Source organism: Eucalyptus grandis, chromosome 1 (genome assembly GCF_016545825.1).
Source record: "Eucalyptus grandis isolate ANBG69807.140 chromosome 1, ASM1654582v1, whole genome shotgun sequence".
NCBI classification, from domain to species: domain Eukaryota; kingdom Viridiplantae; phylum Streptophyta; class Magnoliopsida; order Myrtales; family Myrtaceae; genus Eucalyptus; species Eucalyptus grandis.
Window position 1 is genome coordinate 37,272,366 of NC_052612.1, and position 24,352 is coordinate 37,296,717.

Consider the following 24,352-nt stretch of genomic DNA (forward strand, 5'->3'; position numbering starts at 1 on the left):
TCATCGAAAAATTTCCTGCAGAGAATCGATGAAGATTATATATGGTGACTCAGTTGTTGGTAAATGAGTTGTTGCCAAGTATACCCTCCAACTCCATTTTTCCTCTGCTGCATTGCATTGTACGTATAAAAGAGAAGCACCGAATTTTTGAAGCGATACATACATACTATGAGATACATAGATCACAGATGAACCACGGAGTAAGGTACCAGACATGCACACACTATAAGGCATCGAATGTACTATGATGTTATTGTTACTGGTTCTACTACTCAGCGTGAAAGAAGAAAGCCAATTCCATGGCGCAAGGTCGGACACAGCAAAAGGAAAACGGCACAAACACCTCGGACCTCTAGGAGCCACTTGGCCAGCTCACTTGATAACAATCTGATAAAAAGCACGCAGCCACCGCAAAGACCAGTGCTGACATGAATGCGTGCAAAAGAGTCCATCACCTTCAACTTATATTTCTCTGCATCAGCACGTGAGAGCTTCACCGATGCAGCAATCGCCCACAGCCCTTTAGTTTTGGCAAATCCATACCGGACCTTGCCTTTTGTGTCCCTGATGCTGTCAGTTAAGCATAAAAGGGAACATGCAATCGCAGAGACTGAAAGAAGGCTTATGGTGAGGATATGAGTGAGAGAGCTGGTGCATTGGCCTCTGCTATTGAAAATAGGAGAGAGAAGCAAGAAGACGAATATTGTGCCAGTAGGAAGGAGATACGAGAGAGTTGATCTAGTTATAATTTTTCAGTCCTGTGTATGAGAATAGTTGATAAATCGAAAAACTTGCTTAATACCATACTTGTATATACAAAGAGAAAAGCACATATATGATGTCTGTGGTGCACAGAAGCTATAACAATTTGATGAATGTGATATGGTGGGATGAGTTCATCGTTCTCTTACCTGGGCATAAAAGGAAAAGAAACATTACTTCGACAAAGACAAGCATGTGGAACAGGATAAGACAGAGGTGAAGCAAAATTGATAGGCATGATAATAGATTAACTTGAAGGGAACCTGATCAATCTTTCATGTCTGATAGATGACATGCTCGACTAATCTACCTGAGGACTTGATGCGTCTTTCTTATTTAACAAAGAAATATGGTAGTAATTAACAGAGAAATGGAGCAGCACATAAGCCTGGGCTAGGCTACTCAATAACTCGAGTTAATATGCAAAAGAACATTATTAACCATTGCAATAAACTTCCTCTGTGCAACATCAGGATGTGTTTTCAAAGTGGACATTTGAGCTTTTCTGACTCATGACTACTAACGATTTCATTTGTGCGTTGGTCCCCAGATTGTCCTGGACTAGACTAAGCTGCAGGTCAACTTTTGTAAAGGAAGCCATTAGCACTAGCGCGTGCAAAATGTCCATATCTACTTCATAATGAAATCTCCTGAGGTTGCTCTTTGTGACTTCTGATATGACTAGTTTAACACTACTCTTTCCAGACCTTCTCACAGAGACACAGGTTGACTTAATCTCACTTAGAAATATGAAAGCTGTGGTAATGACTGCAGCTGAATGGTAGCTTACAACAACAGACACACAGTTATTTAACTGAGTTCATAAGCAACACAGTCAATTCCAATGTTTATCACACATCATTTTTCTTCCCCACGGTCATCACCAGTCTTTGTGATGGGCGGAGCATTCAAAATCATGATCATCATAAATTTTTTTCCCCAATGTTCTCTTGGATGGTGGTCTTGACGTTTTTACATTTGTTTCACAGCAAAAAGCCATAGACATGATCTTAGCTCATGGTGATGTCAAAAAGAATAGTGGGGGTTTTAGTGGGGGTATCATGGTAACGCAGCGCTTGGGAGAGGGGCAATGGACCAACTACCAGCCCTACCCCAAGCTGAACGTCCAAACCTTCACTTTATCTAGGGTCAATATTCTGTTAGTCCCATCTAACTTTTATTTCTGGGTCTGAAGCAGGAGCAAATTCTTGTAAGAGCTTTTGTTTTCCTTTTGTTTAGATATCAACATTTACATCCTGTCACTACTCTTTCAGCCCTTTCAATGTTCCTCTTCCCCTATGAAAATGATCTGTGTTACTTAAGTAGAGTTTAGTTTTATGAGAAAGAATGAAAATGTACATTCAGGAAAGGGTGAAAATATTGTGATAATAGGATGATATCACTGGCTCACCACAGATAATAACACATTGAATTACCATTTCTGCCATTTCATTAGTAAAATCTGACATGACATTCATGATCTCATAACTTTCATCGTTGATTGACATTGATTTAGAAATCAAGGCGGAGCACCCCCATTGGCTCATCTGTGCATCCGTATCCTGGAACTACCCCTCTGACAATACTAGCTTTAGTTGGCAGTTGGCACTAGGACTTATAATAGATGGTCCGTGAGAAGTGAAGAATTATCACAGCAAATTGGCATCATGAGTACCATCACCAGATGATTTTCTATCTGCCTTTTCACTTTTAAGAACTTGACCTGAAATACGAATAGTTCAACCAGGCACTACACTTTCACTGCCTTCCTGCGGGCCATAATCATTCCTGTAATAACCATTCATCACCAAAGTACTGATTAGGATATGTTTCATTCGTTCAAAGATTCTAAAACACAAGCAATCCAGAGCTCGACTCACCAAACTACTGATTAGGATATGTTTCATTCGTTCATAGATTCTAAAACATCAGGGAAAACACGAAATACCTTATGTATAGGATCCACCCATTTCTCCGAAGCACAGGACAATTTGAATGCTAAAGTCGTTCCAGACTTGCATTTGCAGTCAGCAAAATTGGCAGGCATGTATTAGCTACTTTTATACAATCTAGCTTACCCTATATCTTAAATCCTATACATTCAAACAAAGGTTGGTCATTGTTTTTTGAACCAAGGGAATGAAGCCATCAACTCGTCTGAATCAACTTAACGCACCCTACATTTCAACTTCAACGATCCAGCAATCCACCGAAACCACCAGATAAGTCCCCGAGAAGAACCAAGAGAATAGGCAATCCAAAAATTCACAAGAGCAAGATTTATCAGAAGAAAGTCTAATTTTTTTTTAATCCATCTATGAGTGTTTACACACCATTGCAATATTTCTAGCCGACGACATACAATCGCGTATCACTAATGGAAAATGGTAGCAACAAGCAAGGTACAACAGTATCAGAATCTCCGGAAGAACAAAGAGAACTCACAACTCGTCCTCCTTGTCCTTGTCCATGTCCTTGTCCTCCTTCTTCTTCCTAAGAATGAAAACATCAGCCTCCTCGTACGCGTAGTCGGGATGCAGATCCTCGTGCCTCACCTTCTCCTTCACGAACACCTCCTCACACAGCTCCCAGAACCGCTTATCGGCCTCCGGCGACCTCAACTGGTACCCCAGCAGCACCAAGCCGTCGCTCTTCACCAGCGCCGCCATCGCCCCCACCAGGTGCCCCACCGACTCTTCGATGTACACCACGTCGGTGGCGACCACGATGTCGAAGGGCGGGTTCAGGGATTTGATCTGGTCGCCGTTGTTCCAGTAGAGGACGGCGGTCTTCAGGGTCTTGCGGAGGACGGGCTTGTTGCGCTTGAGGTTGTGGCGGAGGGCCGGCATGACGGGGGCGATGTCGGTGAGGACGATGTCGGCGAGGCCGAGGAGGTAGAGGCCCATGCCGGCGGCGCCGCAGCCGGTGCCGAGCTCGACGGCGCGCTTGCCGCGGAAGTCGAGGAGGTGGGCGTAGGGGTTGTGGGCCGGGTCGGGGCGGGCCCAGCGGTCGAGGAACTTGACGAGGACGAGGGAGCAGGGCCAGACGGAGGTGCCGACGTGCATGGAGCCGTTGTCTTGCTGGACGGAGAGGCGGGCGTCGCCCACCGGGAGCTCGATCACCGGCGAGTCCGTGAACTTCATCCTCTCTCTCTCTACTCTCTCTCCCTCTGCGATTGTGTGTGTTTGTCGGGTTGAGACTCGAGGGTTTTGTTTATGGGCTTCCCGGCGTGGATCTGAAAATGGGCCTTCGACATGGACCTTTCATTCGCATTCGTTCATAGGAAATCCATTTGCAAAAATGCTAAACTCAAGTTTTCAGCCAATAATGAGGAACATCACAAAACAGAAAAAATATATATAAACTTATTACACTTGTGTCAATCTAGTTCTAAATTTTTTGAAATTTTTTCAATTTAATTAACCTAACCACTTTTTGCCGGAACATGGACGCCGGGTTTCTCATGTGGCAAAGCCATGCAAATGTGGACAATTTTTGCAAATTTTATTATCTTTCTACTTTTTTTTTTTTCTTTCTATCTATGTCCGTTGATAAAAGGCGATGATTGGCAAGGCTCACCCCTTACCAAAGGCTAGCAAGGGTTGGCCTCATAGACTTTTGGGGTGAGGCTTGACCTTGTCGAGATCTGGTAAAGGGCGACCTTGCCAACTTCGATAAGGCTTGGCCTCACTAGATTTGAGGAGGTTGACCCTTGCCAAAGCTAGCGAATCTTGCCAGCACTAGGTGAGGGTGTCATAGCCCTCGCAATTGCCACGAGGGTTCACGCCTATGGCTGTTGAGGGCCTAGGTGACTATTGTGATGCCCTCACTAGCCAAATCAATGGTTGCGATAGGGCTTGGTGGTCCTTGCAAGGTCTGAATGAGGGCTACCACACCCTTGCTTTGGCTAGCAAGGGTCGTTGGCCCTCAATCTAAGAAAAACAAAAAGAAAAGGAAGAAAAAAAAAGCAAAAAAAAAAGAAAGAAAAAATTCAAAAAATTATCTACATAAGCGACGGCCATGCCATATAAGACGGCTATCACCCACATCAATAATTTCCAAACAAAATTGGTTGAATCGATTCAATTGGCAAAACATAAAAATGTTTAGTATTTAATTAGCAAAATTGTAAAGTTTACAACCAAATAGGCAAAAGTGTAATAGGTTTAGAATTTTTTGGAAGATTTTCCTCCAAATAATGATTTTATATGCCAATTCATGGAACTTGGTTTGGACTTTCTGACATGGGTCTGCTTTTGCACAATCGGTAGGGATAAGAATACTGCGTTGGTTGGCATTTAAAAAGATTAAAAAAAAAACACTATTTTCCTAAAAATGATTTGCCAATTCATGGAACTTGGTTTGAACTTGCTTTGTTTTTCTTTTTTTCATGGAAAATAAATAGTTTGCATAATATTTTCCTAAAAACGATCAGTTATATTGCTTATAAATATGAATAAATGGAGAATATTTTCATTGCTTACAAAAAATAATTAGATATATAAATTGTTATTGATAATAAAAATATTTTTTATTAATTAATTGTTCCAATCAATACAAGCAATTACTTTTTGGAAATATTTTTAAAATCATTCATTTTTGCTAAATATATAGAGCCTTAGCAATTAAATGAGTAATTGATTGATCTAATGATCTTGTTACGCTGATCATTCATCCAACCTCTTGTGGATGCAGTTGCCGGAAAATAGTGGTCATATGGGATTACTTTTTTGCCACATAAATTGATGATTTGAGTTTAGTATTTTTTGTGGTTATTAGTGAGTTAGAGAAAGTTGGACCGTCAAGATTTTGAACGGTGCAATGTGAAAAAATAGTCAAAAGGAACAAATCAAAGACGTAAATTTACGTCATGACTAGTTATGAGGGACCACAATTCTATTCATGATGTGCCGAATTGCCTCCCTTTTGAGCGTTGGCAGCTAGGTTTGACTCCAAACCTCTAGTAAATGCTTGCTGCAGCCACACCTTTCATCATGAACAACGTCATTGCAAACCATTATTTTCTTCCCTCACCAAAGTTTAGGAGAAGAAAATAGACATTCCCATCAACCTAGTGGTATGTTGCAGCTCACGTTTTCTATCAATTTGACATAAGCTACACCTAATTAAACCATTGAGAACCAAACCCTAGCCACGTCGAAGAGGCACATGTAGTTAATTAGACCCATTAATTGCCTGTACCGAAAGTCTCCCATCTATATCCACTTTAGTAGTCAACTGCTTTGCAGATCGATATCAATTCTTACGTGTCTTCGGACTGATGGATGTGGGAAATGAGTTCTCCGTTGAGTTGACTTCACGAGGGAAATGAGGCAAGGCTTAGATCAAATCTGGTAGCTTAGTTCGGCGGGGAGTGAACTTCTGAATCTGTTTGCTGCAGAAACATTAATTCTGCATTAATACAATCTGGCTTACAGATTATGAAGAGAACGGAGTCAGTGGGCAAGACTTTTTCCGTTTCTTGGATCACGAGCTTTGTTTTGGTGCCATGGCAATTCTCCTTCTCCTTATTTTCGAGTAATTCTCGACTTTATTTACGTGTCGTTAGTATCCTCCGAGCGAAAGAGAGAATCCTAGAATATCAAGGCACGCTACTGTTCTTATGTAAAGTCAATGGACTACATGCAACATCAGGTCACTCTCAGAAAATGACGAGTTAAGTTTGTGTGGGCTGTGTTTGTGCTTAATGAATCAATAAAAAGCTTATGCAGGAGTTCATTACATGTCTTGGGTCACATTACGAATGTATTGATCATTGAACAAAGATTAGGATCTTCTCGATTTAGTTGGGTAAATTTATATCATCAATTTACCTTCCAAATAAATGACGTATCATCAACTTAAAATGAAAGATTGAGATATGTTTTTCCCTTTTTCCCCCCTTTTTCTTTCTTATTCCCCGAGCAAGCCCTTATAATGCCACCTCCTCCTTCATGCGGACATCACTTTTATCACGGTGCTGCTACGCGCATTGTGGTATGGCCTACCAACTCGAGGTTGCGATCCTTCACTGCCTTTGCATGCTAACGCATTAGTTCTAACAGGGTGAAGGCCGGGGGTAGAGAGGGCCCCCGGGGGCCGGGGGGTTGGTGTCGTAGCGAAGTGTGTTGTTGGAAAAAGAGAGGCTAGCGATTGGCAATGGTGGCGGTCGAGGGAGGGACGGGTGTTAGTGGAGGTCGAGGGGAGTAAGAGAGAGGAAGCCGGGGGAAGAGGGTGTTAGGGATTTTTTTTTTTAATAGAATTACATAAAAAATGAGAATCTTTTGATCATTTTGAGAGTTGATAAAGGATCCGATTCATGGAATAGAATAATTGACGGGTTAGAGCTTACAAGAAAACTAAGACCTTTTTGGTTGGCACATAAAAGTCGAACCCCATTTTATTTTTCCTTGTAATCGACATATAGATGATAGAAACCTTATTGGATCTTGCCTTCCATGACTTGGGCCTCATTTGGTTCAAAGCGTTTGACAAGTGTTTTTGAAATGCTAAAAAGCCAATGCTATATTTTTGAAATATAAGTCCACTGTCCATCGTCAATGTTCATTTTCTTTCTCCTTTGTCCATGACCATTTGTCTTCCTCAATCCGCCACCTAAGAGTCAAACTTCTCTTGCAACCACCACTACTGCTAAGGGTTGTATATCCCCGGCGACCATCGCCCGGGGTGGCACAACCCGCAACTCAAGTGGTGTCGCCTGGAGATGCGACCTCAGGCCATCAGATCTAGCCATCTAGTAGCTAGATCTAACCGCCGATGGTTGGTTAATGGTCAAGTTTTGTCAGATTAATTTTTCAAATTAAAAAAAAATTAAAAATATCAAAAATCTTTTATAAATGTGGGTTTACCAAACGGTATTTACGCCAAAACTATTTTCCAATGCTATATGTAGTTACAATTTACAAAACTATATAGCATTTTGAAAAATCCTTTACCTCAAAAATATTTATATTTTTCTAAAATCATTTCATCAAAGCAGAACTAAACGGCCGCCCTTGGTGCCCATATCAAGTTGCTTTTCGCGTGCATACTAGTTTGTGATTTTACTTTCCATTTGTCACAATTATACATTTTTTTGTAATTTTTAGTGGTATTAATTCAATTTAACAATGTACCAATTTAGGGTTTTTGGTGGTCGAATAAACTATTGGGATAAATTTATCACAAACATATCAGTTTGTGATTTTTTTTATGATTAGTTGGGGTAAATTTGTCACAAGTGTATCGGTTTAGAATTTTTCATGATAAAAAATTAGTTTGAGATAAATTTGGTACACATGTACTAGTTTGGGGTTTTTTAGGGTATTGACTCTAAAATAAAAAAGAGAAAAATATAATAAAATTATTTTAAAAATTTAAAGAAATTCCAAGTCACAAAAAAATCGGGATCGTAACAAATGCATTTCTATTCCGAAGATAAAATTTTTATGCAATTACCAAATGTGTTACTTTACTCAGAAACTCGTATAGAGAATAGAATATAAAAATGTGCTTTTGACATGCGCAACCTAATTAATCTAGGGGTGAATGTGTAATGATTTTAGAGAGTGGAAATCTACTTTTCCCTTTGAAGGCATGCTGGATTATACACATACCAGACGGGATTCAGCTTTGCAGAGCCACGATGATTGGGTCTTCGTGGAAAAGTGTCTTCCAAAGAAGCCATGTATTTCAACTCAAAATAATAAAATACGTTATCATGCTGAGTTTGAATAACTTGACACCCCAAAAAAAAAAAAAAAAATTAATAGTGAGTTTATAGTGTTTTCTCGATACTAAAATGACATTATTTTCTCTAAACTTAAGTGAAAAAAAATCATCTCCCTTTCTCTTTCCCTATAACAAGTACTTATAATCTTTTTTCTAGAATAAGACTTTTTGAATGAAGGTTTGAACTTATCGATTATGGATGAAATACTAACAATTACTATATATTTTACACGGACCAAAGGTCGTGTATTTCTTTTGTGAGTATGAAAATTTTTGTTGAATTTGTCACTTTGGTGAAATGTTGCATCTCTCTTGCATGTCTGAAGGGTCGGCTTAGATTAGTCACGATGGATATTGTTGTGCCTTTTTCTATTTTCTTGGGTTATTGGCCCCCGCTAGGATGAATCGCGGTATTTAGCGGATGACAGTTGATGAAATTTCTCAGCCCTATTGGAAATGGCAAGGAAGTTGATTTTTCATCTGAACATCGACTTTTTCAAATCTGTGGAGATCCAGCCACAAATGGTGGAGAGCACAGAGCAAACGTGACAGCTTAACTGACCGTCACTTTGTCAACGATGGAGTAACGTTCGGCTAAGGACCCTCGTTTTGGATGGAAACCGGCTCTTTTTCAACTGGTTTCCGTCTTCTACCTTTTTTTTTTCTTAATGTTTTCTTATTGCAAGCTTAAATTGAGAGATAAAACTGTAAATTGGCCTACAGAATCAATTTTTCATGAATATGATTAAAGAAAAAATATATTAGATGCCGAAATATAAATAATGTCAAGTTAAAAAATATTATCACATGCTAAAAGAAATTGTTAATATCATTATATACATCTATTAAATGTTTTCCTCAACCGATTTCATTTTTACCCTACTTTTTTTTTAGATTTGTATAATTCTTTACTGCAAGCTCAAATTGAGAAACAAAATTAAAGTAATAATATTCACACAATAAGAAACAAATCCTACAATACTATTAAATAGTAAGAAATATATGAAGATAGTTGCAACTTTTAAAATAGTGGATATTATTCTCTAGCCAAAGGAAGAGATTATGTAGATATTATTCCCAAATAAAAAAAAACTTTATAACTCAAAAATAGAAATGTAATTACTTTTTTTTTTTTTGGTAGAATGTGTAATTATCTTGTATGCTTTGAACATCGATTGTTATACAATTTTGTGATTGAATAAGTCATAACCATGGAGAAAGATTTATTAATTTCTAATTTTCCTATTGCAAGAAAGTAAGAGGTACTTATTGTTGTTGAATTTTAGTTTGTATCTATATATTTTAGATATATGGAGTTCAAATGGATGGAGTTCATTTCTTAAATTTTTCTTAAATTTAATTTCTTAAAAGATTCATTAATTTCTTAAATTTTTGTTGACTTCTCATTCAAATGGATGGAGTTTGTATTGAAAGCAACATCACCAATGAAAATAATGGTGGTGATGAAGACAAGATGAACAATGCAACTGAAGATGCTAATCATGAAAGCATCATGATACTGGAGAACATGAAAACACTAAGGATTTATTTTTTGTAGGTGATAATATTTTTTACTAGTAATAATTTATATTTCGGTATCTAATTTATTTTTTCCTTCATCATATTCATGAAAATTGATTGTGTAGGCCCACTTACAATTTTATCTCTCAATTTAAGCTTACAAAAAGAAAAAATAAAAATTCGGTAAAAGATGGAAATCCAAATTGTGCGGTCCTTAGCTGTGACGGAGGGCGGTCAGCTAAGCTGCACCCTAAACGGTAAGTAGTAGGACCCATGTTATCCTAATGGAACTCGAACATTTTCCGCCTTTTTTCTTTTAATTTTAGATTTTTCTTGTTTAGCGTTAGCTTTCAATATTTAACATCATACTTTCTTCAGATCTCGATAGTGTCTGAATTAGGCGCAAACCCAAGAGAGAAGTGAACATGGATTGTCCTACTGGAGAGCACACTGGAGAGCTTCTCAAAGCTCAAGCTCACGTATGGAACTCCGTATTCAACCTCACGGGCATGTTCTTGAAATGTGCCGTTCAGCTAAACATACCAGACGCTATCCACAAACACGGCCAACCCATGACTGTGTCCGAGCTTGTTGCCGCACTTCAAATTCAACCAACAAAGTCCGGTTGCGTCCACCGTCTGATGCGTGTTCTTGTTCACTCTGGCTTCTTTGAAGAGAGAAGGCTTGAGCCGAGTGATCAAATTGGTTACGCGCTGAACCACGCATCCGAGCTCCTAGTTAAGGACAGTCCCTTCAATTCAGCGGCTATGGTACTGGCCATGCTTGACCCTAGCGTCATGAAGGCGTACGATTGCCTGAGCGCTTGGTTCTTGAACAACGACCGTACCACATTTGAGACGGCATATGGAATGAAGGTCTGGGAATACACTGCTCAAGACCCCAAGTTCAACCAGTTGTTCAACGATGCCATGGCTAGCGATAGTCGATTACTGGCGACCGTGGTGATTAATGAGTGCGCCGGGGTGTTTGAGGATATAAATTCGCTGGTTGATGTCGGGGAGGGACGGGGCTGATGGCCAAGGCCATCGCTGATGCGTTCACGTTGGAATGCACCGTCTTCGATCTTCCACATGTGGTGGCCGACTTACCAGGAAGTAACAACATGAAGTATGTTGGAGGAGACATGTTCAAGGGAATTCCACCTGCTGACGCAATCATTTTGAAGGTAAGTAAGGAACGCATAATTTGTTGATATCCTCATTGAATTTAACTTAATGGAGATATTTTAATTACATCGCACAATAATTACAAATGGTTTGAAATATGTCAAGTACTCCTTTAGAATTTATAGGCTTCGTGATTACAGAGCATTTTCAGTCGGCTGACAACAACCGTTATGAGCTGAGATAGTTTTGGTCCTACGAATCTGACCATACTTCCCGAGCCTGAGGGTCAAGCTGTGTTACGCTCCTCTTCTTCTCGAAATCCTGTTAACGCCGTCAACACGAACTACTAATGGTTCTCTCATTTATTTTCTTTAATGGAAATAGCAAGGGCGTTATTACTAGACTGTCACAAGTCCATTAAAAAAAAAAAAAAAACCTAACGAGTTTGTAAATCTCATCAATAAAAATGAAACATTGCAGATGGTCTTGCATGATTGGAACGATGAAGACTGCATTAAGATATTGAAGCAATGCAAATCAGCAATATCGTCGACCAAGGACAAAGTAGGTAAGGTGATCATCGTGGAAACAGTTATGAAAAACCATGACAATGCCAAGGATGAGAAGTTTATGGAATTGGAGCTTGCAGTCGACATAGCGATGATGATGGCCCATGCATCGAGAGAGAGGACCGAAAAGGAATGGGCAGAGCTCTTTTTCGATGCCGGCTTTGGAGGTTATAAGATGTATCCTGTATTAGGTTTTCGGTCCCTCATTGAGGTTTATCCTTGATGATTGGGTTGTTGTTGTTCTTCTTCTTTTTTTCCCTTTGTCGTTGTTCTGGGTAATAACTTGATTTGGCTGTTGGCTTTTTGTGATCGTGTACTGATGCTACTCTTGTGAGTGTTGCAATAAACATGCAGCATTCCGTTTAATAATTCAAGGCCTAAGTATTCACTATTTTAACATTAATCTAATCATATATAATTTAATACAGCTACTTTTGGTTGGTCAGGACAAAAATTATTTTTGAGTGGCTAACACTATCACTTAGAGAAGGATGAATATGTGATTATGCACAAACATAACAAATCAAAAAGGAATTAAGACGGTCAAAATTCCAATTACAAATGAACAAAGTCTGAAGAGAAACTATGCTGTGATCAGATTCTCTTGTGTGCAGTAAGCTATTACATAAAACAAGGGAAAAGTACCAAAATAGTTCTAAACCTTTTGTATCGGTACTAATTCAGTCGTAGTCTTTTTATTTGAACCAATTTAATTCTAAACTTTTTCATATTGGTACTAATTCAGTTCATCTAGCTAAATTAAGTCGAAAATTGCTGATGTGGCCATCGGTGGTCTTATGTGGCACCATGTAGACAAATTTTATAATTTTTTTTTCAGATTTTTTAATTTTTTCCTTTATTTAATCTTTTCTTTATCTTTTTTTTTAATCTTTTTCTTTTCTCCTTAACCCTTGGCCGATGACATTGTCGGTTGACCAACCATCACCAGCCACAAGCTGGTCAAGGAGAGGGTCGCCGTGCCCTCACCGGCCACAAGCGAGGGCGTCAGCCCCTGGCCAAATCCAAGCGAGGGCCTAAACCCTCACCCATTGGCCAGTGAGGGCGCGATAGCCCTCGCCCGTGGCTGATGAGGGCGTTAGGCCCTCGCTCAGATCCAAGGGAGGGCCATGGCGGCTCGCTTGCCATAGGCGAGGGCCTAACGCCATCGCCGGCCACAGGTGAGGCCACCGTGGCCCTCACCGGATCTAGGTGAGGGTGTGGCAGCCCTCGCTCACCACAAGCGAGGGCTCGACGCCCTCGTTGGCCACAGGTGAGGCCGCGTGGCCCTTGTTTGGATTTGGGCGAGGGCCGCCACCAACGGGTAAGGGTTTCGGCCCCGCTTGATTTGGGCGAGGGCCAATGCCCTTGCTTGTGGCCGAGGGCGCGCGGCCCTCGCCTCGACTAGCATATGGCCAACGATGGTCGGCCAGCCGGCGACGTCGTTGGCCAAGGGTTAAGGAGAAAAGAAAAGAAAAAGAAAAAAAAGAAAAAAATAATTTAAAAAATATGAAAAAATATAAAAAAATTATAAGATTGCCGGCGGCCACATCAGCAATTTCGGCTTAAATTAGCCGGATTGACTGAATTGATATTAATATGAAAATGTTTAGAACTAAATTGGTCCAAATAAAAAGTTTAATATTGAATTGATACCAATATAAAATGTTTATGACTATTTTGTTACTTTTCCCCATAAAACAATAGAAAATTAAAGGGATTTGCACATTGTAATTATAGTGGTTTGGCCACCGTGGCCCTCACCTGGATCTAGGCGAGGGTGTGGCAGCCCTCGCTCACCACAAGCGAGGGCTCGACGCCCTCGTTGGCCACAGGTGAGGCTGCTGTGGCCCTCGTCTGGATTTGGGTGAGGGCTGCCGGCCAACAGGTGAGGGTTTCGGCCCCCGCTTGGATTTGGGCGAGGGCCAATGCCCTTGCTTGTGGCCAGCGAGGGCGCGGTGGCCCTCGCCTCGACTAGCATATGGCCAACGATGGTCGGCCAGCCGGCGACGTCGTTGGCCAAGGGTTAAGGAGAAAAGAAAAAGAAAAAAAAAAAAAGAGAAAAAAATAATTTAAAAAATCTGAAAAAAATATAAAAAAATTATAAGATTTGGCGGCCACATCAGCAATTTCGGCTTAAATTAGCCGGATTGACTAAATTGATACTAATGTGAAAATGTTTAGAACCAAATTGGTCCAAATAAAAAGTTTAATATTGAATTGGTACCGATATAAAATGTTTATGACTATTTTGTTACTTTTCCCCATAAAACAATAGAAAATTAAAGGGATTTGCACATCGTAATTATAGTGGTTTGGCCACCGTGGCCCTCACTGGATCTAGGCGAGGTGTGGCGGCCCTCGCTCACCACAAGCGACGGCTCAACGCCCTCGTTGGCCACAGTGAGGCCGCTGTGGCCCTTGTCCGGATTTGGGCGAGGGCCGCGGCCAATGGGTGAGGGTTTCGGCCCCCGCTTGGATTTGGGCGAGGGCCAATGCCCTTGCTTGTGGCCAGCGAGGGCGCGGCGGCCCTCGCCTCAACTAGCATATGGCCAACGATGGTCGGCCACGGCAACATCGTTGGCCAAGGGTTAAGGAGAAAAGAAAAGAAAAAGAAAAAAAAAGAAAAAAATAATTTAAAAAATCTGAAAAAAATATAAAAAAATTATAAGATTGCTGGTGGCCACATCAGCAATTTCTGGCTTAAATTAGCGGGATTGACTGAATTGATACTAATGTGAAAATGTTTAGAACTAAATTGGTCCAAATAAAAAGTTTAATATTGAATTGATACCGATATAAAATGTTTATGACTATTTTGTTACTTTTCCCCATAAAACAATAGAAAATTAAAGGGATTTGCACATCGTAATTATAGTAGTTTGGCTTATTGCAAGACTATATCCACTTTCTCATGCTAACTATTTAATGCCTGAATTTCACTAGAAAATCAATAAGAGGTTATAGAGCTGAGTATTCACTTCTCAAGTATGTGTGATTGTTTTCTCTAATTCACACAGTCAATTGCCTCTTAAGATATTTTAATAACAGATCACAAAGACAAGTGCATATTTTGAACTTTCGAATTTCAAAGCTAGTGCCATGAGACAACACGAGAACTCCTAATAGTTCGGGAACAGAACACCATACTTGAGAAACAAGTTGAAGAATCCAAGTTGGCAGTGAAGAGCTGGAGGAGAAGATCCTATTAGCTGTAGAACTCTTGATAACTTTCAAGGAGAGAACGAGACAAACTACGTGTAGAGCATCAAGATGCCCTGAAAAATGTAAGAGATCTGAGGAGATCAGTACAAGTTAGAACTCCAAGCTTGCGTGGCCCATGGATCCTCTCCTTTTCTTTTGCCAAGATCATTGAGGCAACGCACAATTTTGACCCATCCCAAAGGATTGGAGAAGGAAAATATGGAACCGTTTATAAAGGCCTACTTTGACATGTACATGTCGCCATAAGGATTCTGTTCTCTTTTGGTTCTGCAGGAACAGTGGATTTCGAAACGTGTGGTACATTGATCGCATGAACAACTATTATCTATTTCCTTTTTGGAAAGAAAAGAAAAGAAAAGAAAAGAGCATTTAAACCTAAAATTTTGCACTAATACTGATTTTATATTATGCTTCTTGATTCAACTGCAGGTTGAGGTGTTAAGGAGGCATCCAAATTTGGTCACACTTATCGGAGCATGTCCAGAATCTCAGTCACTTGCATACGAATACCTAAAAGCAGGCAGCCTTGAAGAATGCCTATCGTGCAAAGGCAAAAACAAAACTGCCCCGCTTCCGTGGATAGTTCGAACCCAAATTGCCACTGACATTTGCTCTCCACTTGTCTACCTTCACTGCCATAAGCTTCCAATTATTCATGGGAATTTAAAATCCTCCAAAGTCCTCCTCAATGCCAATTTTGTTGCTAAAGTTGGCAACCTTGGCATCTATTGCTTAGTTCCCAAGTATGAAAATTCTAACATTGCTAAATCAGATTCTGAGGTAACTTCACTTTACGAGGATCCAGAATTTTTAGTGAGTGTGGACAGCTTACTCCTGAATCAGATGTGTATTCTTTTGGAATCATCTTGTTACAGCTTGTTACTGGAAGATCAGCTTTAAGTACTGTGAAAGAAGTGAAATGTGCACTAGATAAGGGAAATTTCAATAAAGTAGTCGATTTTTCAGCTGGGGACTGGCCACTCGATCAAGCCAAATGGTTGGCTCAATTGGGCTTGAGGTGCTGTGAACAGAACAAGCTGGACTGCCCAGACCTTGTATCGGAAATTTCCAGCGTGATCGAGTCAATAAGGACTTTGTCTATGGAATTAGCTTCAAGTTCTCGTTCGAAGGAGCCTAGCAAGGCGCCCGCTCATTTTGTCTGTCCCATTTTACAGGTAAAGGATTCGGTTCTCTCTCTTTACATACATTTAGTCATGGAGCAGCTCAGCTCTTGTTCCATTTGCATCCAGTTTACAGGGTACAGTGACTCATTTAGGCAGAGAAGCTAGAATTTTCAATTGCACAGGGTGAGAGAAACACAGAAGTCCAACTACGCTCTATCTGGTCATGATACCTAATTTGCCATGTTGTTGGGTATAGTAAATGGGGCTTTTATGAGTTTAATCACTGTAATAAAATGGCATATGCATTAAACATCAGTACATATCTTTGTGAATTTCTGAGTGATGGGTTCTCCATGGGTTTTCAGGAAGTCATGAAAAATCCACTTATAGCGGCTGATGGAATTACATACGAAGCAGAAGTGATACAAGGATGGTTGCAAAGCGGTCACAACACTTCCCGTATGACCAATCTCATGTTGGGGCACAACAACTTAGTCCCGAACCACGCCCTCCTCCATGCCATTCAAGTATGGCAAGAGCTGCTGTAAAATCGTTCCTCCCTTCATGTACATCTACTTGTCTACCCAAAATATTCTCATATGATCCCTTGAGCCTCGATGCCAATTAGTTATGCTGATTTGCATATAAATCCTTGCTGAACAGAACAAAGAATTGTTTTAGTTCCGCCAATGGGATAGTTATTTTCCTCCTGTTAATGAGTTTTCATTGGGAATTGCTGTCATTTATACGTTGATCTAGTGGACTATGGCTTAGGACAGCTAATTTCGAACTTCATATCCACTTCGTAGTGCAATCAAAGAGCCAGTAGAGGCATTTAACACAGACGCTTTGTTGTAGGATATCTCTGTTACTACAGCATCACATTTGTGTCAGGCGTGGCAGAGACGAGCAAAGATATGGATGAGGAGTGCGAGCTGCAGCCCCTTTTGAAATCTGTTATTTCCCTTTTTAGTCTAAAGGCTGCAATAGAACCTCATGTTTTCTAGAAAAAGAACAGCAAAATAAATTCCCTCTCAGCGGCAATGTTCTTCCAAGTACATCTCCTTGAACGTTATTCTCTTTTTTTCTTGTACCTCCTAGCAATGTCACTCATATATTGGTTAATATTACTTGATACATTAGCTGAATAATGAGTGCACCAAACATACCTGGAAACAATAATGACAATGGTTAAACATAAGCATCATCATCATCATTCCTGTAACGAACATTAGGCACATACATGCTGATGATGCATTAGACTATTTAATGTGCAGCACCGTGATTTGGAATGCGCTGGGATGGAGAGGGGAAAGCGGCAACTTTCTCTAGCCCAACCTCATCATTATGCAAAATATGGATGCCCTTTTCATTTCTGTCTAAAAATCATGAAAACGTAACAAGTCCTCTTGCTTAATTTTGGATAAAATTCTTCATCCATAATTTCTAAATGAAATGCATTTTATTAGGATTCTTTCGAATTGCCATTGAATTAATTGATTTTTTTATTTTGTTTGCTCAAGGGATAATGATCCTGACGTCATTTACTTGTGCAAGATAAAATGTTAGATTGTAAGGCCATGCATTTGTCAGCGGATAATGGGGTTTAAAAGAATTAGTAAAAATGCGAAATTCACCCTGGAATTATTTATTAATTTCGGAAAAAAAGGGGAAAAATTCACTCTTTTTTCCTCTTTTCTAAACAAATTCTCAACCCTCAGACAATTTATCAAGCGCGGAGTCAGCGTTTGACCACGTGATGGCAAGCGGCCATTGAGGCAGGGCTCCACGTCAGCACGGGGCTCCGTCGCCTAATTTGGCGCCGATCTCCGTCGCCTCCCCCGCGGCTCAGTGATCTCCCCTTCCTACGTACGGACTGGTGAGTGAATTGATCCCGTCTGCTATTTCCGTTTTCGCCTTCAATTATCTCCGATAGATCGTGCACTTGGATAGTCTCATCTCAGCTCGCTCTGCGGTAATCTGGTTTCGACGATTTTCCGATCAATTCCATGCCCTCCGCGGCCGGTCAGGAGAACGAAATAAGGGGATGATTAGAGGGGAGGAATTAGAGATTCTCCAAATTTCCAAATTTTTGCAATTCTATGAGTTTTCATTTGTGGAGGTTGATTGAATCGCGGCTGGTTCATTGTTAATGATGTTACTTAATGTAGATATTGTTTCTTTTTCCAATTCCAATAACAGACTGCTGATGTGATGTTCACGAAGGTTATATGTGCTTATTGTATTCTATAAAGCTGGGTGGTTTTATGTGATGTGATTTTCAGATTTTTGCAATTCGATGAATTTCGTCGTGTGTGGAGTTTGATTGAATCGTGGCTGGTTTATTGTTAATGATTTTACTTAATGTAGATATGACCGTGTTTTTTTTTTTCCAATTCCAATCTCATAGTGTTATAAGCAAAAACTGATGTGATGTTCGTTGGTTAAAGATCGATGCTTGAGTTATTTTAGATAAGATTGGGTGATTTTAAATTTTCTTTATGAAGTATGTAAGTTGTCGTTCGAGCAGATATGGTATTGTGCCAATTGGTCTTGGAGATTTGATGGATGGTCATATCTTAGGTTGTCATGATGTGGGAGGGCCATAATTTGTTTGCCGGACATACAATGGCTCTTAAAGGTTTCGGGCCTTTTCCTGTTACGCATATTTTTTCTCCTTTTCTGTCGAGAGTCGCTTGTTTAATTATATCTGAGAAATTGGTTCTCCCAATGGGTTTGTAAATATTTGTGATTTGGGTTGAGAAGTTTGGTGGTAAATGGATTTGTTCACTTTAGCTAGGATATATTTGTGCTTTTCGAAACTGTGATTTGAACACAGCAACCATATTTGGAGTACAGATCTGTGTAAAAAAACCCCGAAGCATAAGGTGGTCTACGCAATCGCTTCTCTTTCGTTTCGTTTCGTTTCAACCATATTTGGAGTACAGATCTGTGTAAAAAAACCCTTCAAGAGCAAGCAACGAAGCATAAGGTGGTCATGCTCACTCCGAGGAGCTACGCAATCGCTTCTCTTTCGTTTCGTTTCGTTTCATAGATGTTGCTTTATTAGGTAGAATTTATGTGATCAATTATCTGTCGTCTCAATTTCCATCCGTATCTCTTTGTTGTGAAGGAGTCCACGCAAGCGTCAATTGAAGATGGAAGGAAGCAGAAAGTATCATCCCATAGCTTTTTCCCTTTTCTTGTGAGTGCGTTGGATTGATTTTGACATAATGGTTTTTTTTTTTTTTTTTTTTTTTTTTTTTTGTGTTAAGTGGCTGTTTGTTCTTAAATATAGGGAGGATTTTAAGACGTCGAATGGAGGAGTTCGAATCTGCGGTGAGTTTCGGAACTCTAATTTTTCTCAGCTCTCGATCATTGAATTGAGTCGATCTGATTAAGTCTCAATTCTTGGTAGCATGCAGCTCCAAAAAGATTCTCCAAAGGAGTGGGATTCCCTACTTGAAGAGGTAAGATACCGCTTGTCAATGCAATATTAGCTCATAAAAGCTGTAAAGCCCAAGAATAAAAACCAATTCGATTGAATACAATCAATATTGATTCAGCCTTACTGTTTATGCAGGAGAAGATGACGTATCAAAAGAAAGCCATGGAGAGAGTTGCATCCATTATGAAAGGTCTGGAGATATATAACAAGCTGGGGGTTGAAGCTGCGGACTTAGAAGCAGCTAAATGATCCAGCAAGAATTTTTGGTACATTTTTAGGTAATTTCCTCTATTTATTGCGTCATGATTATTTCTCTTACTAGGATTCTGCAGTCTGCATAGAATAACTTAAAAGGTTTAGATGATGGTTGTCACACCAATGGAATTGGAATGCTTTCGCAAATTTTCTGCGCCTGCCGGTTTGATTGGTGTTGTAAAACCCATTGCGCCCTGCTTATGAAATGTGTTGTGCCCGCAATTGATTTTTTTATGCCGCCTTCTCTTTTTGCAGAAATTTATCTGCTGTTAAGGTGGCCCGAGAAATTATGTGGACCCTGTCCTTTTACGAAGATCCAGAGGTTGACCTCTCCAGTTGTTTCGGCCAACCAACTCTTTCCATGTCTTTCGTCTTGAAATTTGGTTTTATTAACTCCTTCCATGTCTTTCGTCTTGAAATTTGGTTTTATTATGTGTTTTTGACTTAGTCTTGCCCTCTTCTGGCCAAGGCTTATCTGATTTTCTACGTTGGAGATGTCTAGTAATTTGGCCATCGTGTGCAGCTTCCCGTTGGTTGATACACTACTTAACTGCCCTCTCTACACACGAAGTTCTTCACTTGGAATGTGGATAGGGAAAGGTTAGCGAGAATTCTTAGCTGACGTCAAAGTACGAGGATTTTGCCTGTGGATGTATGAACATACAAGAGATTGACGATTGAATACCATATGGATCGGCATAGTTTGCCTTTTGCAAGCACCAATTGTCTCCACGCTTGATTGTAATTCTTCACCAAGAGTCCCTTCGTTGTATCATCAACCATCTTGTCACTGCTCACAAAGCTCACAAACATTGCTCTATAAGGAATTAGGATAGGTGTCCCGAACCTAGCTCTGTGCAGGCAGTCAGGCACTTAGGGTGCCTGGGTTTTAGAGATTCATATCCGGCTACGGGAAAATGATCAGAGGATCACAGGTTCAAGACTCATCGTTGGATGAATAGTACGTCCATCTCAGGATCCTCTAGCTCCCACGAGCCGTCCTATATCTGAACCATCCTTCTGTTCATCATCACCCACCACTCGTCCGGCACCAGATACTCATCCCTAAGGAACGAGTGGTGCTTGTTCACCAGTGCCATGTCACTCTTCACTTCCAACTTGAATCCTCCTTTCGTCCCTTGCCTCCCCGCCAACCCATGCAAATACGCCTCTAGTGAATGCCAATTGTAAATGTTCTTGAGGTACTTGAGGTACTTGGACAGTTGAGTGTTGATAAGCAACTCTTGTCCGGCGTTGAAGTACCGTCACTGGGACCTTCAGGACCATGTCGGGCAAGTTGGCAGTGCGCAGGAGGTGCAGGCTTGGGATGGAGTTGGCAATATTGCAGAATTTGAGATCTCCTACACGGGGGCTCGGGGCAGGGTGTTGTGATTGGATGCCGCACGACCCGTTGTAACCGTTCCAAGCTATGTCGATAGCGTTCAGCGATGCAAGCACTGCTCCTAGGCTGTGGCCCGCAATAGTTATGCTGATTTTCCTCCTGCTTGTATTGGTCAACCAACCACTGCACTTCCGTCAGGACCTGGAATTTCGGGTGAAGAAACCATCAGAAACACCGCGACTGTGAGAGCAATGCCTAGAAACACAGTAGAGAAAACATGAGCTACATGAGGTATAATGAGTTTTGCACCAAATCCTCTCTTCAATGCTTTGATGAGGACGACACTTACCTGCTTCCTGGCCCTGGTTCTATTGAACTCTGAGTGAGGATCGTCCGAGGTGTAGATGGAGGGGAACCTGCCGTGCACTTTAGGAATTATACCATCAACATCGTTTGCGACTGCATCTGCGGCGGTGTCTGCATCTGCATCGGGGTGTTTGCCCCAAGTATCTTTGTAGCAGGCGTCAACGGAAAATTGAAATCGCTAGCCCATTCCAGGACCTAAATAGTACCTCTCTAGGCGATCAATATATCCCTTCGTCCCAACACAGCCTTGCCTTGGTCAGTCGCCCCCGCAACATACCCGGCCCAGTTGGACTCCTTGTTCCAGGCTTCCCTGGACAGGACCTCAGCAAAAAAACATCCGGGAACCTTGACGGAAGATGTCGCGTATAAGCACTTGGTGGTAGTGTACTCGAAAGGGTTGGCGATTGACAAGCCGACCTTCGAGAACAAATCTTTCAAGCCGTACTGGCTGTCGCCGGCGTACTTGAACTTGACCTCGGCATCGAATGTGTTGTGAGTTGCTTAGGCCCGTTTGCCATAGTGGATGAGGTACCGCCTCAGGTCAAGGTCGAGGAGGTCAGGAGGTTCTTCCAGTTGTTCTGACCACTTAACTCCCTCCATCTCTCTAGTATTTGCTTAAACATCGGACTGAATCAGATGAAATCAATCCTCCTACGCTTAGTCAGTCCCAAAAGCTCAAGTACTCGTTCCAAAAATTGATGGTTCAAAGTCAAGTTCAGCTTGTATGACGATCTGATGGGGCGTGCAAATCCTGGAGTTTGGCTGAAACATGAACTTTGGTCAACCTAGCAATATGCGGATTATTGTCGTTCACGGTATTTTGGTGGGGTTTCGTTGGAGCGTGGCGTTATTGCCATCATTTGTTTTGCATGACTACATCACCAAGACGATACGCAAATTCTCAGGACTTCCCATTACCGTTTTGTCTCCATGCTATTAAGTCCAGATGTGTAGAGCTTGCAGTTTGCGTTGTTGATGTGTTGTAACCGTACACATAACTCGTATAAGTTCGTTCTCAACATTCGTTAATATAAATCTTTACAATACAAATTTAAAAGAGAATCACAATAAAATCGCAGCATCGTATTTAAGTTTCCTGTCTACCACGTATCATGTTCGTATCAATGCCTGTATTCTACTAAAAAAAAAAAAGAAGTACCCGATTAGACAGAGGGAAGATGCTAGTCCTACTGATCAAGATGGGTGCATTTGGTTTAGCATTCCTAAGGAGCTTTCAGCCTCCAAAGTCCCTTGGAGAAATGATGGACCGTCTGTCAACCATTTTGAAGTATCTTTCAAGTAAAAATCAGCATTGTAAAAATTGAAAGTCCAATGCTACTAAGATAATCTCTCGCTTGGACCTCTGATCCCTCGTTGAGATTTATCCTTGATTATTATCTTTCTGCTCATTTGCTTTGTTTGGTGAATCCTTGTTCTACTTTTGCCGTTAATTCCTTGTTTGGATTGTATTGGACATGGCGACTTAAATAAGTCCCTGGAACTTATATCGATGATATAGTTCAGTGTGTGCTCTGTTAATGAATAATCAAGTAACACTTAAATTCGATCCCTCCATCTCTTCCTTGGTCGATTGTCACATTACTTTATTTGTAGGATCACGTCTTAGTAAAAAATGAATTATTTTTAGTCATCCTTCTATCAATGTTTTGTAATTTTCTCATCTTATTAGGGGTTGCAATAATGATGAGTTGTTCGGTGGCAAAGTAAGACATTAAACATGCAACATGATCATGGTTTGGTAACTGTATTACGGTATGATATTTTCCAAGGTAAATCCACTAAAGAGCAAGTAGGGAGCCCCAACAATTTACACGTTGAGGGAGGAGGCATCAGTCTTTAAAACATTGGTTGATGGACTTACATTTTTAGGGACAATTAATTTTGTGCCGGTCCCCAGTGAAATTAGCTGCATTGAGCAGCAATGAGCCGTCCGTCTCCAAATCTAAATCCGAATATCAATGATCTTTCTTCAAAGTTTAGAACACCAGGAAGAGTGTCCTCATCCCCCTGGACTTGATGTTGTTGGCAACACAACGAGAATTGCAAGAAAACTAAAAGCTTCTTTACCTTGCATTTTCGTTTTCGAGTGACAAACGGCAAATTTCATTGCTTCTCACTAACTTTAGCAATTCAAACGTCAGTACCTGTTTGATTAGCCGTAAATGAGTTCACACTGCAAGTATTGTCAAGTCTGTTGGGCTTAATCTATCAAAATGGGACTAGACATGAGCGTGAGCTTGCATGGATGATCAGGACATGCTAATTTATACGCAGTCAAATTTCAATCCAAACAGTTTAGGGATTTTTGTATAAGAAAATAGACGGGTAGTCGATTTGTCATTGTAAAATTTCCTGCAGAGAATCGATGAAAGATTAGATGTGGTGACTCGTTTGTGGCCAAGTATATCCTCCAACTTCATTTTCTCTGCTGCATCGGATTGTACGTATAAAGAGAAGCACCAAATTTTCAAAGAGATGCATATATATTATGAGGTACTTCGATCACAAATGAAGCAGAGTAAGGTACAAGATGTTATAACTATAACTATCACCTAGAGGGAAGTGAATGGGTGATTGTGCGGAAATGAAAGACTTTAAACAAATATTGCAATGAGACAACTTTTTATGAAGTTGTCAAATCTTACCAGTACACAATTCTATTACAATAAATAGAAGAGTAAGGGATAGAGGATTGTACACTCAAGATTATAGTGGTTTGGCTTTTGGTCCACTCTCTCGCACTACAGCCTATTGGCTAGAATCCACTAGAAAAACCGATCGGAGGTTACAAGTCCTGAGCTTTGAACACTCAAGTTTGTTTAAACAACTCCTCACACTCTCAGCCTTTAAAAGGTTTACACAAT

At 40.6% G+C, this 24,352-nt stretch overlaps 3 protein-coding genes, 1 long non-coding RNA gene and 1 pseudogene across 5 annotated transcripts; 3 read left to right on the forward strand and 2 right to left on the reverse strand.

The window, feature by feature from the left end:
* Nucleotides 1-619: 619 nt before the first annotated feature.
* LOC104441001 (protein N-lysine methyltransferase METTL21A) lies at nt 620-3,940 on the reverse strand. 2 transcript variants are annotated; one of them, XM_010054004.3, is made up of 2 exons: nt 3,208-3,940; nt 620-911 (listed from the first exon to the last, which is right to left on the reverse strand). In XM_010054004.3, exons 1-2 carry the CDS (start codon nt 3,903-3,905, stop codon nt 908-910), a joined length of 702 nt encoding a protein of 233 aa, XP_010052306.1. In that variant the 5' UTR covers nt 3,906-3,940; the 3' UTR covers nt 620-907. The 2 variants fall into 2 exon arrangements, with proteins under 2 accessions (XP_010052306.1, XP_018731244.1); XM_018875699.2 differs by lacking the exon at nt 620-911 and adding an exon at nt 2,170-2,550.
* Nucleotides 3,941-10,422: 6,482 nt separating this feature from the next.
* LOC104441017 (probable O-methyltransferase 3) lies at nt 10,423-11,939 on the forward strand. Its single transcript, XM_010054016.3, is given in 3 exon segments — nt 10,423-11,028; nt 11,031-11,200; nt 11,622-11,939. Coding segments are annotated over 3 exon segments (1,071 nt in total). The 5' UTR covers nt 10,423-10,439; the 3' UTR covers nt 11,934-11,939.
* Nucleotides 11,940-14,202: 2,263 nt separating this feature from the next.
* On the forward strand, nt 14,203-16,604 carry LOC108960413 (U-box domain-containing protein 32-like). The gene is made up of 5 exons (XM_039298914.1): nt 14,203-14,286; nt 15,206-15,229; nt 15,362-15,712; nt 15,808-16,107; nt 16,422-16,604. The coding sequence occupies exons 1-5, from the start codon at nt 14,203-14,205 to the stop codon at nt 16,602-16,604; spliced, it is 942 nt and encodes a 313-aa protein (XP_039154848.1).
* A 2,882-nt stretch (nt 16,605-19,486) lies between these two features.
* Nucleotides 19,487-20,264, forward strand: LOC120290294. Its single transcript, XR_005548160.1, has 3 exons — nt 19,487-19,526; nt 19,640-19,782; nt 20,015-20,264. It is a non-coding gene; the product is annotated as an uncharacterized LOC120290294 (long non-coding RNA).
* A 596-nt stretch (nt 20,265-20,860) lies between these two features.
* Nucleotides 20,861-22,090, reverse strand: LOC104456921 (annotated as a pseudogene).
* Nucleotides 22,091-24,352: the final 2,262 nt, after the last annotated feature.

What these genes read in the sequence shown, in the direction of transcription:
- LOC104441001 (XM_018875699.2), bottom strand. Translation starts at nt 3,905, where the DNA reads ATGAAGTTCACGGACTCGCCGGTGATCGAGCTCCCGGTGGGCGACGCC. An exon ending in AAGGACAAGGAGGACGAGTT is followed by an intron (nt 2,551 to 3,207) that starts GTGAGTTCTCTT and finishes TGGTTATTACAG; the next exon opens with GAATGATTATGGCCCGCAGG.
- LOC108960413 (XM_039298914.1), top strand. Translation starts at nt 14,203, where the DNA reads ATGCCCTTGCTTGTGGCCAGCGAGGGCGCGGCGGCCCTCGCCTCAACT. An exon ending in AGTGGATTTCGAAACGTGTG is followed by an intron (nt 15,230 to 15,361) that starts GTACATTGATCG and finishes ATTCAACTGCAG; the next exon opens with GTTGAGGTGTTAAGGAGGCA. An exon ending in TTGTCTGTCCCATTTTACAG is followed by an intron (nt 16,108 to 16,421) that starts GTAAAGGATTCG and finishes ATGGGTTTTCAG; the next exon opens with GAAGTCATGAAAAATCCACT.